The sequence below is a fragment of the Dendrobates tinctorius genome, unplaced genomic scaffold (assembly GCF_039654945.1).
Source record: "Dendrobates tinctorius isolate UK_male_01 unplaced genomic scaffold, ASM3965494v1 ptg000138l, whole genome shotgun sequence".
Lineage (NCBI taxonomy): Eukaryota > Metazoa > Chordata > Amphibia > Anura > Dendrobatidae > Dendrobates > Dendrobates tinctorius.
The window spans coordinates 22,737,185-22,751,162 of record NW_027361806.1 but is presented as its reverse complement, the minus strand read 5'-3'; the positions used below and the strand labels follow the sequence as shown (position 1 = coordinate 22,751,162).

General features: G+C 44.2%; 1 protein-coding gene across 3 annotated transcripts in view; it reads right to left on the bottom strand.

Moving 5' to 3' along the window:
* The window catches only part of AK5 (adenylate kinase 5), a 198,934-nt gene that overhangs the window by 112,806 nt on the left and 72,150 nt on the right, over positions 1-13,978 (bottom strand). For all 3 annotated transcript variants that reach the window (XM_073544832.1, XM_073544831.1, XM_073544830.1), the window contains one exon: positions 6,397-6,588. In XM_073544832.1, the coding sequence (XP_073400933.1) occupies positions 6,397-6,588 (192 nt within the window). The remainder of the gene's footprint in view (positions 1-6,396; positions 6,589-13,978) is intronic.

The following is a 13,978-nucleotide window of genomic DNA, read 5'->3' as shown; positions in this document are numbered from 1 at the left end:
CAATGTAGTGCCCAGTGTCAAATTGCTGGGTTTGCATCTTCCAGCAGGACCATGACCCCAAAAAGAAGTACCCAGACACGGATGGAAACAAAGCGCTGGAGAATTCTGAAGTGGCAGCAATTAATCCAGATCTAAATTCCATTGATCACTTGTGGAGAGAAAACTTCTTCACATATGAGAGACCAGGAGCAGTTTACAAAAGAAGAGTCAAACAAAAGTCCAGCTGAGAGGTGTAAGATGCATATTGGGGGGTTATAGGAAGCAACAGATTGCAGTTATTTATTCCAAAGGACGCGACCAAATATTAAGTTGAAAGTGCCAACAATTTTGTCTGGCCCATTTTTGCAGTTTTATGTGAAATTATGTCCAATTTGCCTTTTTTTTCCTCAGTGTTTGCATTGTTCCAATACACACAAAGGAAATAAACATGAGTATACGAAAACATGCGCAATTACAATAATTATCTGGGAAAATTACCTCATTTTCTGGAACAATTTAAAGGGTGCCAACACTTTTGGCCATGACTGTATATGTATGTGTGTGTGTATATACACACACACACACACACACACACACACACACACACACACCCTAAGGTTGTGACCACCCAACTGCTGAATTTGACACCGCCTATAACTGCAGTGTAAGGCTGTGCTCACACGTTGCGTTTTTTTTCGCGTTTTGTTCGCGGATTTATCAAAAAATCCACTCAAAAACGCTTAAAAGAAGCTTCCCATTCATTTTAATGCATTTTGCACTTTTTGTACATATTGATGCTTTTTTTCCACGGAAAAAACGCTTCGTGGTAAAAAATGCAGCATACTCATTAATTTTGCGGTACATTCCGCATTTCTGGCTATTTTCTATGTGTCTGGGGACGCGAGGAAAAAAAACTCATAAAAAACGCGTGTTTTCTGGGAAGGAGTCCTGTTTTTATGCAGAAATTATCTGCATACGTGTGCACATAGCCTCAATGGTTGCACTTGATAACTCTTTCATCGGCGTAAAAATCCTTCATGGAAACAAAGAAAACAAAATCAGCAAAATCCATTTATGTACGGCTGCGAATCTGAGGAGCCGAACTTTATTTTTAAAAGAGCCTCACACAGCAGATGGCGGTGAAGAATAGCGCAAATGAATCACACAAAATCACATCACACAAGGCGAACTCAGCTGCAAATGTGTCACCGGGGGGAAAAAGAAAGCAATTAAAAGTTTTCCAGAAGAATGAATCTCCTTCCATCTGCCGACCTCGGTGGAGACCGACTGATAGCGCCCCCCCCCCCAAAGTCCCATTAATGGGTCGAAGAATCGAACGACTGCGAGTTCATTTTAATTACATGGATGATAGAGGATTAATATTCCTCTGATTCAGCACTTACTGCGTCACACTGATATTACATCTGCAAACTGGGATATGAAAGGAGGGCGGCTTTGGTTACTGGTCTCTACTGGGGCGATCTGCAAGCCCCCTCAATGTGAAGAATGGAAGGTCAGACCCTCGTACCCACTGCTCCACCCTATGGTAAAAGGTGGAAAGATAGTAATGTTATCCTCACGGTGGCAGCCCCCTCCCTATTCCTTGTGAGACAGCGGGGAGACAACACCTATAAGAGGACCTGTCATCCCTCCTGCAATCTTCGCTTTACTATCTAATCACGTTTTTCATATTCCAATATCTTTTTTCAGAAGTCTTTGTTTTGCCGTTCCTCTGTTATTCCTCCTGGAAAAGTATTAATATAAGTTGTCGCCTGCCCTATACACATCTACGGTGGCCATACACCATATACAGTGCCTTGCAAAAGTATTCGGCCCCCTGGAACTTTTCAACCTTTTCCCACATATCATGCTTCAAACATAAAGATACCAAATTAAAATTTTGGGTGAAGAATCAACAACAAGTGGGACACAATTGTGAAGTTGAACGAAATGTATTGGTTATTTTACATTTTTGTGGAAATTCAAAGACTGAAAAGTGGGGCGTGCAATATTATCCGGCCCCTGTAACTTAATACGTTGTTTCGCCACCTTTTGCTGCGATTACAGCTGCAGTCGCTTGGGGTATGTCTCTATCAGTTTCGTACATCGAGAGACTGAAATTCTCGCCCATTCTTCCTCGGCAAACAGCTCGAGCTCAGTGAGGTTGGATGGAGTCGTTTGTGAACAGTAGTTTTCAGCTCTTTCCACAGATTCTCGATTGGATTCAGGTCTGGACTGTGACTTGGCCATTCTAACACCTGGATACGTTTATTTGTGAACCATTCCATTGTAGATTTTGCTTTATGTTTGGGATCATTGTCTTGTTGGAAGACAAATCTCCGTCCCAGTCTCAGGTCTTTTGCAGACTCCAACAGGTTTTCTTCAAGAATGGTCCTGTATTTAGCTCCATTCATCTTCCATCAATTTTAACCATCTACCCTGTCCCTGCTGAAGAAAAGCAGGCCCAAACCATGATGCTGCCACCACTATGTTTTTGTGAGGAACACCGCACTGCACTTGCTCACTGAGCCAGTGCGGGTGTCCTGAGTACCAAGACAGTACTCAAAGATACCTGTGGAGCAGGGCAGCAGCGGTGACGATGGGTGCTTCAGAGTATCAGGACCTGAAGCACATGACTGCTGGGGGCGTGGCCTAAGCTCCACAGATCTAGGAGCTGCAGGGAAACTCCTAGAAAGGTAACTACGGGACAATGTTACCAAGGGGCATAGACAGAGAGAGAAACCAGATGAAGCCAGGGTCAAAGAACAAGATAGAAATACAGTACCACAGGGTTTAGACAGAAAGGATAGTCAGGACGTAGCAATAGGTCAGAAAACCAGAACGGGCCATAGACGGTACAATAGGGACAAACTGTAACGGAGTAACGATAGCCAAGCCAGGAGGTCAGAACCGGAGAAGACAATAGTACCAAAGCGAGAGACGGAGTACAGAGTGAGGGAACAGGTCGGGTCATACACGGGAAGCAAACAAGCAATGCAGAATACACGCACACCAGGGGTCAGACACACCAGAACAACAGTATAGCTGACAGAGAACCCTGGTAAAGAGTGAGTATAAATACCCCTCCCAGATCCAGAAAGAGGCCACGAACACTTAACCCTGTGAGTGCAGGGCAAGAACCCTGTTCAAACCATGACAGTACCCCCCTCTAAATGGGGGGCCACTGGACCCCCAAGCTTGTCTGGGTATCTGGCGTGGAAAGCCCGCACCAGACGATCGGCATGCACCGAACTGGCCGGAACCCATGACCGTTCCTCCAGAGAGTACCCCTTCCAGTGTATCAGATACTGGAGTCTCCGGCGCACCCACCGGGAGTCAACAATGCGCCCTACTTCATACTCCAGCTGCCCCTCTACCAGCACTGGCGGAGCATTTGATGAGGGATCCTCTCTCACCGTCCCCACAGGCTTTAACAGGGATCTGTAGAAGACATTAGAAATTTTAAAGGAGGTGGGCAGCTGCAGTCGGTAGGCTACTTGGTTAACAACCTCCACAACTTTGTATGGGCCAATAAACTTGGGGCCCAGCTTTATAGAAGGTATCTTAAGCTTGATATTGCGGGTGGATAGCCACACCTTCTACCCTACTGCAAATGCTGGACCTGGCCCCCTCCTCCTGTCAGCAAACCCCTTATAGTTTTCCTGGGCCTTGGAAATATTCCTCTGAACCTCCCTCCAAAGGATTCTAAGACGTTGTGTCACATCCTCAGCACCAGGACAACCTGAATCCATACGAGAAAACTCTCCAAAATGTGGGTTAAACCCATAGTTGACCTGAAAAGGAGACTTCCCAGTAGACTGACTCACACAACTGTTGAATGCAAACTCTGCCATGGGCAATACCTCACACCAGTCCTCCTGCCTGGAAGAGGCCAAGCATCTCAGAATCTGCTCCAACGATTGGTTCGTGCGCTCCGTCTGTCCATTAGACTCTGGGTGGTAGGCAGAGGAGAAGGACAACGAAATCCCCAGCTTTTTGCAAAAAGCCCTCCAGAACCTGGCAACAAACTGTACCCCTCTGTCTGACACCACATTCATAGGCACTCCAGGCAACCGAATTATATGCTGCATAAATAAGCGGGCCAGGGTTTCAGCAGATGGTAACGCGGGGAGAGGTACAAAGTGAGCTTGTTTTGAAAACCTATCCACCACCACCCATATCACCGAGTTGCCCCTGGAAGGAGGAAGATTTGTGATAAAATCCATGGACAAATGTGTCCATGGTCTATCCGGAATTGGCAAAGGCACCAATTCCCCGGCCGGCTGGACCTGAGAACTTTTAGAACGAGCGCACACCCCACATGCAGTCACAAACTTTTTAATATCTGTTACCATAGAGGGCCACCAGAAATCCCTCGCAATTGCACCCCGGGTAGCTGCAATCCCAGGATGAGCACTCAACACCATATCCTCTGCCAGACGCACTCTATCAGGCTCATCATAAATGTGCCCCAGAGCTTCAAAGAACAAATTCACAGACATGCGTTCAGGAGCAGAGGAAGAGAGAGAGAAAGCCCATGCCTGTGGAGCCCCCCGAAGAAGGGAAATGACGACCCCCACCCTCTGGAACTCATCCCCGGAAGAGCGGGGCCTCAGAGAAAAAAAAAGCTTGCATCCTTCTCTAAAAGACCTGAACTCCTTTTTTTTTTTTTCCTCAGAGGGGGAAAAAAACCCTGAAATAGTCAGAAAACCAGAACGGGCAATAGACGGTACAATAGGGACAAACTGAACGGAGTAACGATAGCCAAGCCAGGAGGTCAGAACCGGAGAAGACAATAGTACCAAAGCGAGAGACGGAGTACAGAGTGAGGGAACAGGTCGGGTCATACACGGGAAGCAAACAAGCAATGCAGAATACACGCACACCAGGGGTCAGACACACCAGAACAACAGTATAGCTGACAGAGAACCCTGGTAAAGAGTGAGCATAAATACCCCTCCCAGATCCAGAAAGACGCCACGAACACTTAACCCTGTGAGCGCAGGGCAAGAACCCTGTTCAAACCATGACAGTTTGACAGTGGGGATGGTGTGTTCAGGGTGATGAGCTGTGCTGCCTTTACGCCAAACATATCATTTGGCATTGTTGCCTAAAAGTTTGATTTTGGTTTCATCTGACCAGAGCACCTTCTTCCACATGTTTGGTGTGTCGCCCAGGTGGCTTGTTGCAAACTTAAAACAACACTTTTTATGGATATCTTTGAGAAATGGCTTTCTTCTTGCCACTCTTCCATAAAGGCCAGATCTGTGCAGTGTCCGACTGATTGTTGTCCTATGGACAGACTGTCCCACCTCAGCTGTAGAGCTCTGCAGTTCATCCAGCGTGATCATGGGCCTCTTTGCTGCATCTCTCATCAGTCTTCTCCTTGTCTGAGATGAAAGTTTAGAGGGACGGCTGGGTCTTGGTAGATTTGCAGTGGTATGATACTCCTTCCATATCAATATGATCGCTTGCACAGTGCTCCTTGGGATGTTTAAAGTTTTGGAAATCATTTTGTATCCAAATCTGGCTTTAAACTTCTCCACAACAGTATCACGGATCTGCCTGTTGTGTTCCTTGGTCTTCATGGTGCTCTCTGTGCTTCAAACAGAACCCTGAGACTATCACAGAGCAGGTGCATTTATACGGAGACTTGATTACACACAGGTGGATTATATTTATCATCATTAGTCATTAGGACAACATTGGATCATTGAGAGATCCACAATGAACTTCTGGAGTGAGTTTGCTGCACTGAAAGTAAAGGGGACAAATAATATTGCACGCCCCACTTTTCAATTTTTGAATTTCCACAAAAATTTTAAGTAACCAATAAATTTCATTCAACTTCACAATTGTGTTCCACTTGTTGTTGATTCTTCATCAAAAATTTATATTTGGTATCATTATGTTTGAAGCATAATATGTGGGAAAAGGTTGAAAAGTTCCAGGGAGCCAAATACTTTCGCAAGGCACTGTACCACTGCCAAAGAAAGGCTCATTCAGCTGACAGCTGCTGGGCCTGACACCACTGTACACGTGCATGCTCACTTTAGCCAAGCGTGCACGTGTGCCTTGCTTTGTATCATCCCATATCCCATGCAGGATATTTCAAAGCAAGTCCAGTATTGTGATGCTGTTGCTTTTCGTAATGCTCACTTACACCGTGGTGCTATCTCATACATAGGTGCCAAAGTGGGTGGCGTGGCCCGTACGTGTCCTCACACCTGGTATATTGTAGTGACAAGTAATACTGAGGGTGATGGAGGATCCTGTAAAGTAAAAGACTGCAGGAAATTCCAGAAAAATAAATTCACACCCAATCACTGGATGGCTACAACAAAATTGTAAAGTGCTTTCTAGGCAGCTTCCTGGCGCTGACATTGTGTGATGCTTGTCTAGATGGCCGCTCCTTACCGTGATGATGAGACCTTTCTCCTGGAAGTAGTTGACCAGCGGGACCGCGTTCTGCTTGAAGTTCATTAATCTCCGCTGAATTGCTTTCAGGTTGTCGTCCGGTCGCCCGTGCTGCTCCGCGCGCTTCAGCAGCCGTTCTTTCAGTTTGTGATTGGCACAAGCAAGAAAAACCACAAGATCCGGAGTACAGATCTGAGGGGAAATAAAACAAGAAGAAATGGAGAAACGTAGATAAAAAGAAACAATATATAAAGTGAAATCCAAGTGCCATCACAGATACTATCCTGTCAGGGAGCACAGCCAGAGGGTGGCGCTAATTCCCTCAAAATGACAAACACCATTATGAAGCCCAATGGATCCCACTATTGTATCTGCTAGCAGTGGTTTCCAAGTGTCATAATGGGAATTATGGTCATACAAACCCCTAAAATATAGCAAAACAGTAAAGGTCAATGTCTTATTTAATAAGCTCTGCATAAATCATAACTACAAGGTCATAAAAGAAGCTTCATAATATATCTCATCAGAGAAATCTGCTTCTTTCTTCACTTATGCGCCACTTCTCTTCTCACCACCTCCTGACTTTATCATTCATGCTAAAAAAAAAAAATCATCTTGGTAGAAAAAAAAATGGATTCCCAGTTTACTGAGGGATCAGATTACAGTTTCCTATTGAAGTCTACGAAAAGGGGAGCGGGAAGTAAGGAGAGGAGCTGAGAGAGAGAACAGAAATTGCAAGACACAAACAGATTGGAAAATGTTTGTCTCACTCAAATGCTAAATTCACAGCTACACTGCTCAGTACTGGTGTGTGATGCCACAGCTTTCTAGTAAAGAGATTTTCTCGCCCTAGTACTAAATTCACAGCTACACTGCTCAGTACTGGTTTGTAATGCCACAGCTTTCTAGTAAAGTGTTTTTTTTCACTCTAGTACTAAATTCACAGCTACACTGCTCAGACAGCTGTGCAATGCCACAGCCTTCTAGTAAAGTGTTTTTCTCACCGTAGTACTAAATTCACAGCTACACTGCTCAGTACCTCTGTGTAATGGTGCAGCTTTCTAGGAAGTGTTTATCTCACCTTTGTGCTGTTCATTCTGAACAGTTGCTAAAAAGAGACAGGAGAGAAGGAAACCCTCATATGTCTGTGTGTGCTGTGTGTGGAAGACATTATGTTGCCTAGTCTTCTACCACTAGCTGAAAGACAACTGAAAATTATAGAGCGAGAGAGAGCCAGTAAAGGGGACAACTGTTGAACACTGCAGGATACAAGTCATAATATGGTGACTAATAGGGTTATGCATCATGGGCATACGTTACAGCTTATTCTGAAAAATCACTAGCAACAACAGGTAAATGTTAAAGAAACAATCATTTGTGTTCCAACATAGACTGTGGCCCCTTCACAGAGCGTCTGTGCTCTGTTCTGTGGGCTGCAAAACCACATTATCTCCTACTGTAGATCTGGCAGATAAAAGAACACAATATTTGGGACCAATCTGATGTTTTCCATTACGTGCAATAAAAATGTATCATCATCATTCATTTATCTGCGTTAATAGATTCCAGTGGGGTCCTGACTGCCCATAGGAAGAGCAGTGATGAATTCTGCATATTTAACACACTGTGCAATGACCAATCCTCCGCTGCCTAAGAGAAGACACGCTTTATCGACACTTGTGAGGTCTAGGTGCTGTCAATGCCACCGTGTCCTCAAGATACTTGTTGTTTTTCATCTTCAGAATCAGAGAGTTTTAAAGGCTATCACCTTCACACAGACTTTTTTTTTTTTATAAATTATTCATTTGCTTTCTAAATGTAAAATGCTAAGAAACTTTCGGAATATTCTTCAGTAAAATTTTCTACCATTTTCCTGTGGCTGTCCTTCACGAAGCTGAGTGCGCTTCATAGCTAATGCACATCTATGACAGCTCTATCAACGCTCTCCTCTCTTCTCTCAGTGTTAGTGACAGTAGCAGGGAAGGGGGAGACAGAGCTCCACAATGTGGAAAGGGAAGAAAGCATGGACAGTTTCAAGGAGGGTGGAGAAAACATACTAAAGAAAAAGAAGGAAAGCACATGTAAAGGAAATTCGTACAGGATAGAAGCTGTATAGAAGCTGTGCAGTTATATGAGCTAATGGAAACAGCAACACTGTGCATAAAAATAAACCTCACATCCAGCCAATAAATTAGTGGGAAACACAAATCTCACATCCAGTCTATATTACCAGGAGAGACACACAGGCCTCACATCCAGCCTATATTACTGGGCGAGACATGCTATGAATGGGTCACCGAGGAGGAAAACTAAACAAGCTAAGTCACAGAAAACCAGAGAGGTTGGTAACTATGCAGATTGCAGACCCCTGATCCTAACCACACACCTAGCAGCAGCCGTGGAGCGTTCCTACGATGAATCTAGACGCCTCGTCACAGCCGGAGGACTAAATAAGCCTAAAGCAAGAAAAGGGGAAAACTAAATGCCCCAGAGCAGCCCCCACACATGTATTGACGGTGAAAAAAAGATGAAAACACAAACACAGGCAGGAAAATAGGCTGAGCAAACGATGGGGCCCAAACTAACTAGAAAGGACAGGAAAGGAAAGACACTATCTGCAATCTGCCCAAAAAACCCTACAAAAATAATGTCCAACACTTCTGATAACAAAATTAACCCTGAAGTCACTAGACTTCTCCCACTATATCAGCACTCTGAAATATTCTGAGACAGAGCAAAAAAGAGGCCAATCTAATAAGGGACAAAAAGCAAATTGGCAAATACAGATAAATAAGAGTGGAAATTCAGCACAGCCCCAGCCGTGGCTGGCTGACCACACAAAAAAACTGAATAGACCAACAAAATCAAGTGTGAACATTAGCAGAAACACTTAGCTTGAGATGACTGGAACAGAGCTGAAAACAAAGACCTGAAAAGCCAGAAGGAATCACCAGCACCAGAATATGGCGTCGGCTGTTTTAAATCCAGTCTGAGATTCCAGAGATCCAATCGTTATCCTCATCAGGTGGCAGATCTCTACTAATTAAAATCAACCTCACTACCTCCTGTTACCACCAGAGGGAGCTCGGAAGGAGAACTCACAACTGGTAGACCAGAAAATGAGTTCACAACAGACACACAGATCTCACATCCAGCCTATATTACCAGGAGAGACACACAGAGCTCACATCCAGCCTATATTACCAGGAGAGACACACAGGCCTCACATCCAGCCTATATTACCAGGAGAGACACACAGGCCTCACATCCAGCTTATATTACTGGGAGAGACACACAGAGCTCACATCCAGCCTATATTACCAGGAGAGGCACACAGGCCTCACATCCAGCCTATATTACCAGGAGAGGCACACAGGCCTCACATCCAGCCTATATTACCAGGAGAGACACACAGGCCTCACATCCAGCTTATATTACTGGGATAGACACACAGGCCTCACATCCAGCCTATATTACTGGGAGAGACACACAGATCTCACATCCAGCCTATATTACTGGGAGAGACACACAGACTTCATATTCAGCCTATATTACTAGGAGACACACAGCGCTCACATCCAGCTTATATTACTGGGAGAGACACACAGACCTCACCTCCAGCCTAAATTACTGGGAGAGACACACAGAGCTCATATTCAGCCTATATTACTGGGAGAGACACACAGAGCTCATATTCAGCCTATATTACTGGGAGAGACAACACAGAGCTCACATTCAGCCTATATTACTGGGAGACATACAGACCTCTCACCCAGCCTATATTACTGGGAGACATACAGACCTCACAACCAGCCTATATTACTGAGAGAGACACACAGACCTCACAACCAACGTATATTACTAGGAGAGACACACATACCTCACATCCAGCCTATATTACTGGGAAAGACACATACCTCACATCCAGCCTATATTACTGGGAGAGACATACAGACCTCATATTCAGCCTATATTACTGGGAGATACACACAGACCTCACATGTAGCCTACATTTGTTGGACAGACATACAGACACACAGAACTCAAAATATGAAATTTTGTATCAGTCTGCAAACATGACATTAGGGGGTCTGAAATTAAACATTGCAGACTAAAATGTCCTGAAATTGTGTTAACTAATAGTAACCAGTAGCATACGTAAAATTTATTTTTTCCATTTCAAAAGTGCCTATAGCCTTTAAGGCTTTTCCACCCAGTAAGAAGCTCTCGGCCAAAGTAATTTCAGAGCACGAAAACAGTTTTCGAAACCCACTCCTAGAAAGCGACATCCAGCTGACAGCAGCAAATTGAGAGGAGCCACATGTAGAGAGATGACACAGAGGAGCAGAGTCAGAAATCACCAGTCCTCCTAGGTTTACCAAGTGTCAAACACTGAAAAGAGAACACAGGGCGATTACTGAAAATGTATTCATATGTGCAATATGCGGGTAATATATAACCGGCTGTCAGTAGGGGTCACATCCGATGAGCGAGGGGTGGCCCAGCCGGGGTGGATTAGTAGAGGATGACTACCGCAGCAAATCTGGAAACAGCCCGCAGGGAAATCTAAAGTTGTGGATTTTTGCTGGCTAATATGCCGCAAAAGCAGCAACATTATATTACTGGCAGATGTGATTGCAGATTTTAATTTCCTAATTAACATCGGTGGGAATAAATCTGTAAAATAATGACCAAGTAGATTTAAGGTATCCGCCGTGCATGGCCATCTTACACATTGTTCATTTTTCAGGCAGATTTGTGCTACTGATTTTGCAGCCGATCAATGCAAATCCAAGGCCAATCTGGCAAATTTGGAGCTAACTTTAAGGATGTAGCTGATAATACGAAGGGTTAACACGTACCATAACTGGTAGGGATATGCTGTGATAAGTTTTGGAAGGAAATCCACTTGTGACATACAGATAAAGCAAAAGGGATGAGATGTTAACAACGTGAACTACATGATATAGAAATGCTCTGGGCATCCATTGACCTTTCCGGGGTGGGGGTAGGGATTTAAATCTGCAGCATATCAATTGCTCTTGTCAATTGGTTGTGGATTTAATGCAGATTTTTCCTATTGAGTTCAATAGGAAAGTCAAAATCTGCAACAAATCCCAATTGCCGTGTTTTTTGCTGCAAATTACCTAGGACTTTCTAATAACATTTACACTCACTGGCCACTTTATTAGGTACACCATGCTAGTAAGGGGTTGGACCCCCTTTTGCCTTCAGAACTGCCTCAATTCTTCGTGGCAGAGATTCAACAAGGTGCTGGAAGCATTCCTCAGAGATTTTGGACCATATTGACATGATGGCATCACACAGTTGGCGCAGATTTGTCGGCTGCACATCCCTGATGCGAATCTCCCGTTCCACCACATCCCAAAGATGCTCTATTGGATTGAGATCTGGTGACTGAGGAGGCCATTTGAGTACAGTAAACTCATTGTCATGTTCAAGAAACCAATCTGAGATGATTCGAGCTTTATGACATGGCGCATTATCCTGCTGAAAGTAGCCATCAGATGTTGGGTACATTGTGGTCATAAAGGGATGGACATGGTCAGCAACAATACTCAAGTAGGCTGTGGCGTTGCAACGATGCTCAATTGGTACCAAGGGGCCCAAAGAGTGCCCAGAAAAAATTCCCCACACCATGACACCACCACCACCAGCCTGAACCGTTGATACAAGGCAGGATGGATCCATGCTTTCATGTTGTTTACGCCAAATTCTGACCCTACCATCCGAATGTCGCAGCAGAAATCGAGACTCATCAGACCAGGCAACGTTTTTCCAATCTTCTACTGTCCAATTTCGATGAGCTTGTGCAAATTGTAGCCTCAGTTTCCTGTTCTTAGCTGAGAGGAGTGGTACCCAGTGTGGTCTTCTGCTGCTGTAGCCCATCTGCCTCAAAGTTCGACGCACTGTGCGTTCAGAGATGCTCTTCTGCCTACCTTGGTTGTAACGGGTGGCAATTTGAGTCACTGTTGCCTTTCTATCAGCTCGAACCAGTCTGCCCATTCTCCTCTGACCTCTGGCATCAACATGGCATTTCCGGCCACAGAACTGCCGCTCACTGGATTTTTTTTCTTTTTCGGACCATTCTCTGTAAACCCTAGAGATGGTTGTGCGTGAAAATCCCAGTAGATCAGCAGTTTCTGAAATTCTCAGACCAGCCCTTCTGGCACCAACAATCATGCCACGTTCAAAGGCACTCAAATCACCTTTCTTCCCCATACTGATGCTCGGTTTGAACTGCAGGAGATTGTCTTGACCATGTCAACATGCCTAAATGCACTGAGTTGCCGCCATGTGATTGGCTGATTAGAAATTAAGTCTTAACACACAGTTGGACAGGTGTACCTAATAAAGTGGCCAGTGAGTGTATGTTTCGGTTTAAGTCATCTTCAACTCATCTGATTACTGGCAGGAATTGAAAGTGTTACTGTTTACTTCAAGAAGGAAAAAATCCCTCCTGATCACAGCTGATGATTTGTTACAATGTGTCTGCGAATTCTTAGAGAACCAAACATAAACTCTTATCTTCACTGATACATTGCAGCAGAAGTAGGAGACAGTAGAGAGGTAAGTGCACTTACACACAGGTGCGGAAAATACTGGAGGATATAATTACTCAGGATGTTAGAAAGTTCCAAAAACACTTTTTTAATATACCGTGGTTAAAGTGTACCTGTCATTTCAGAAGACTTTTCAGAGAAAGATTTTGTGTGAGCGCACATGTGGAATTACACTACTCCTGACCATTGTGTCTTGCATCCTTCATTTTTCATCAATTTTCCCATCTCCAGGCTCTCTTATTTTCAGTTGTCTCTGGGCTAGTGAGTTGAGACTCGTTGCTATGATTTCTCCCACACACAGCACATACAGAAAAGAGAGATTACTGTTCCCTTGTTGCTATGTAGCAGATGTTCAGGAAAAGTAGCAGCATGGAGGTCATTACACAGCAGTACTGAGCAGTGTGGATGTGAATCCAACTCTGATGTGAAATAAAAAAAAGACTAGAAAGAAACAGCATGAAGAACATTGCAAAGCAGTACTGAAAATTGTACCCGTAAATCGATTAATGGAGGATGTAACACACTAACTGTAGTGCTGCATCATGGTGAACAATATACAGCAGTACTGAGCAATGTAGGTGTGAATCCAGACTAAAGTGAAATAAAACACTTATTGGAAAGCAGCAGCATCATGGAGGATGTTTTACAGCAGTGCTGAACAGTGGAGCTGTGAATCCTGCACCGAGGCAAAGTTAAATAACTGGAAAGCAGCAGCTTAGAGAACATTATGCAACAGTATAGAGCAGTGTAGCTGTGAATAAAACAATGGAGCAAGATAAAACACAAGATAAAACACAAGCAGTAACACCATAGAGATTAAAGTCCATTGTATTCTGATCCTTCAGTGAGAGGGCAGTCTTTCTTGTTTTGGCTAAAGTGGTTTTTAGCTGTTTTTGCAGAGCAATGGTGAAATCAGGAAGAGGCAAACTGAAAAAATAGCAAATTAGGGGAAAGAAAAGCAGATTTCTCTGAAAAAAAAAGGGCTACATGTTGTGACG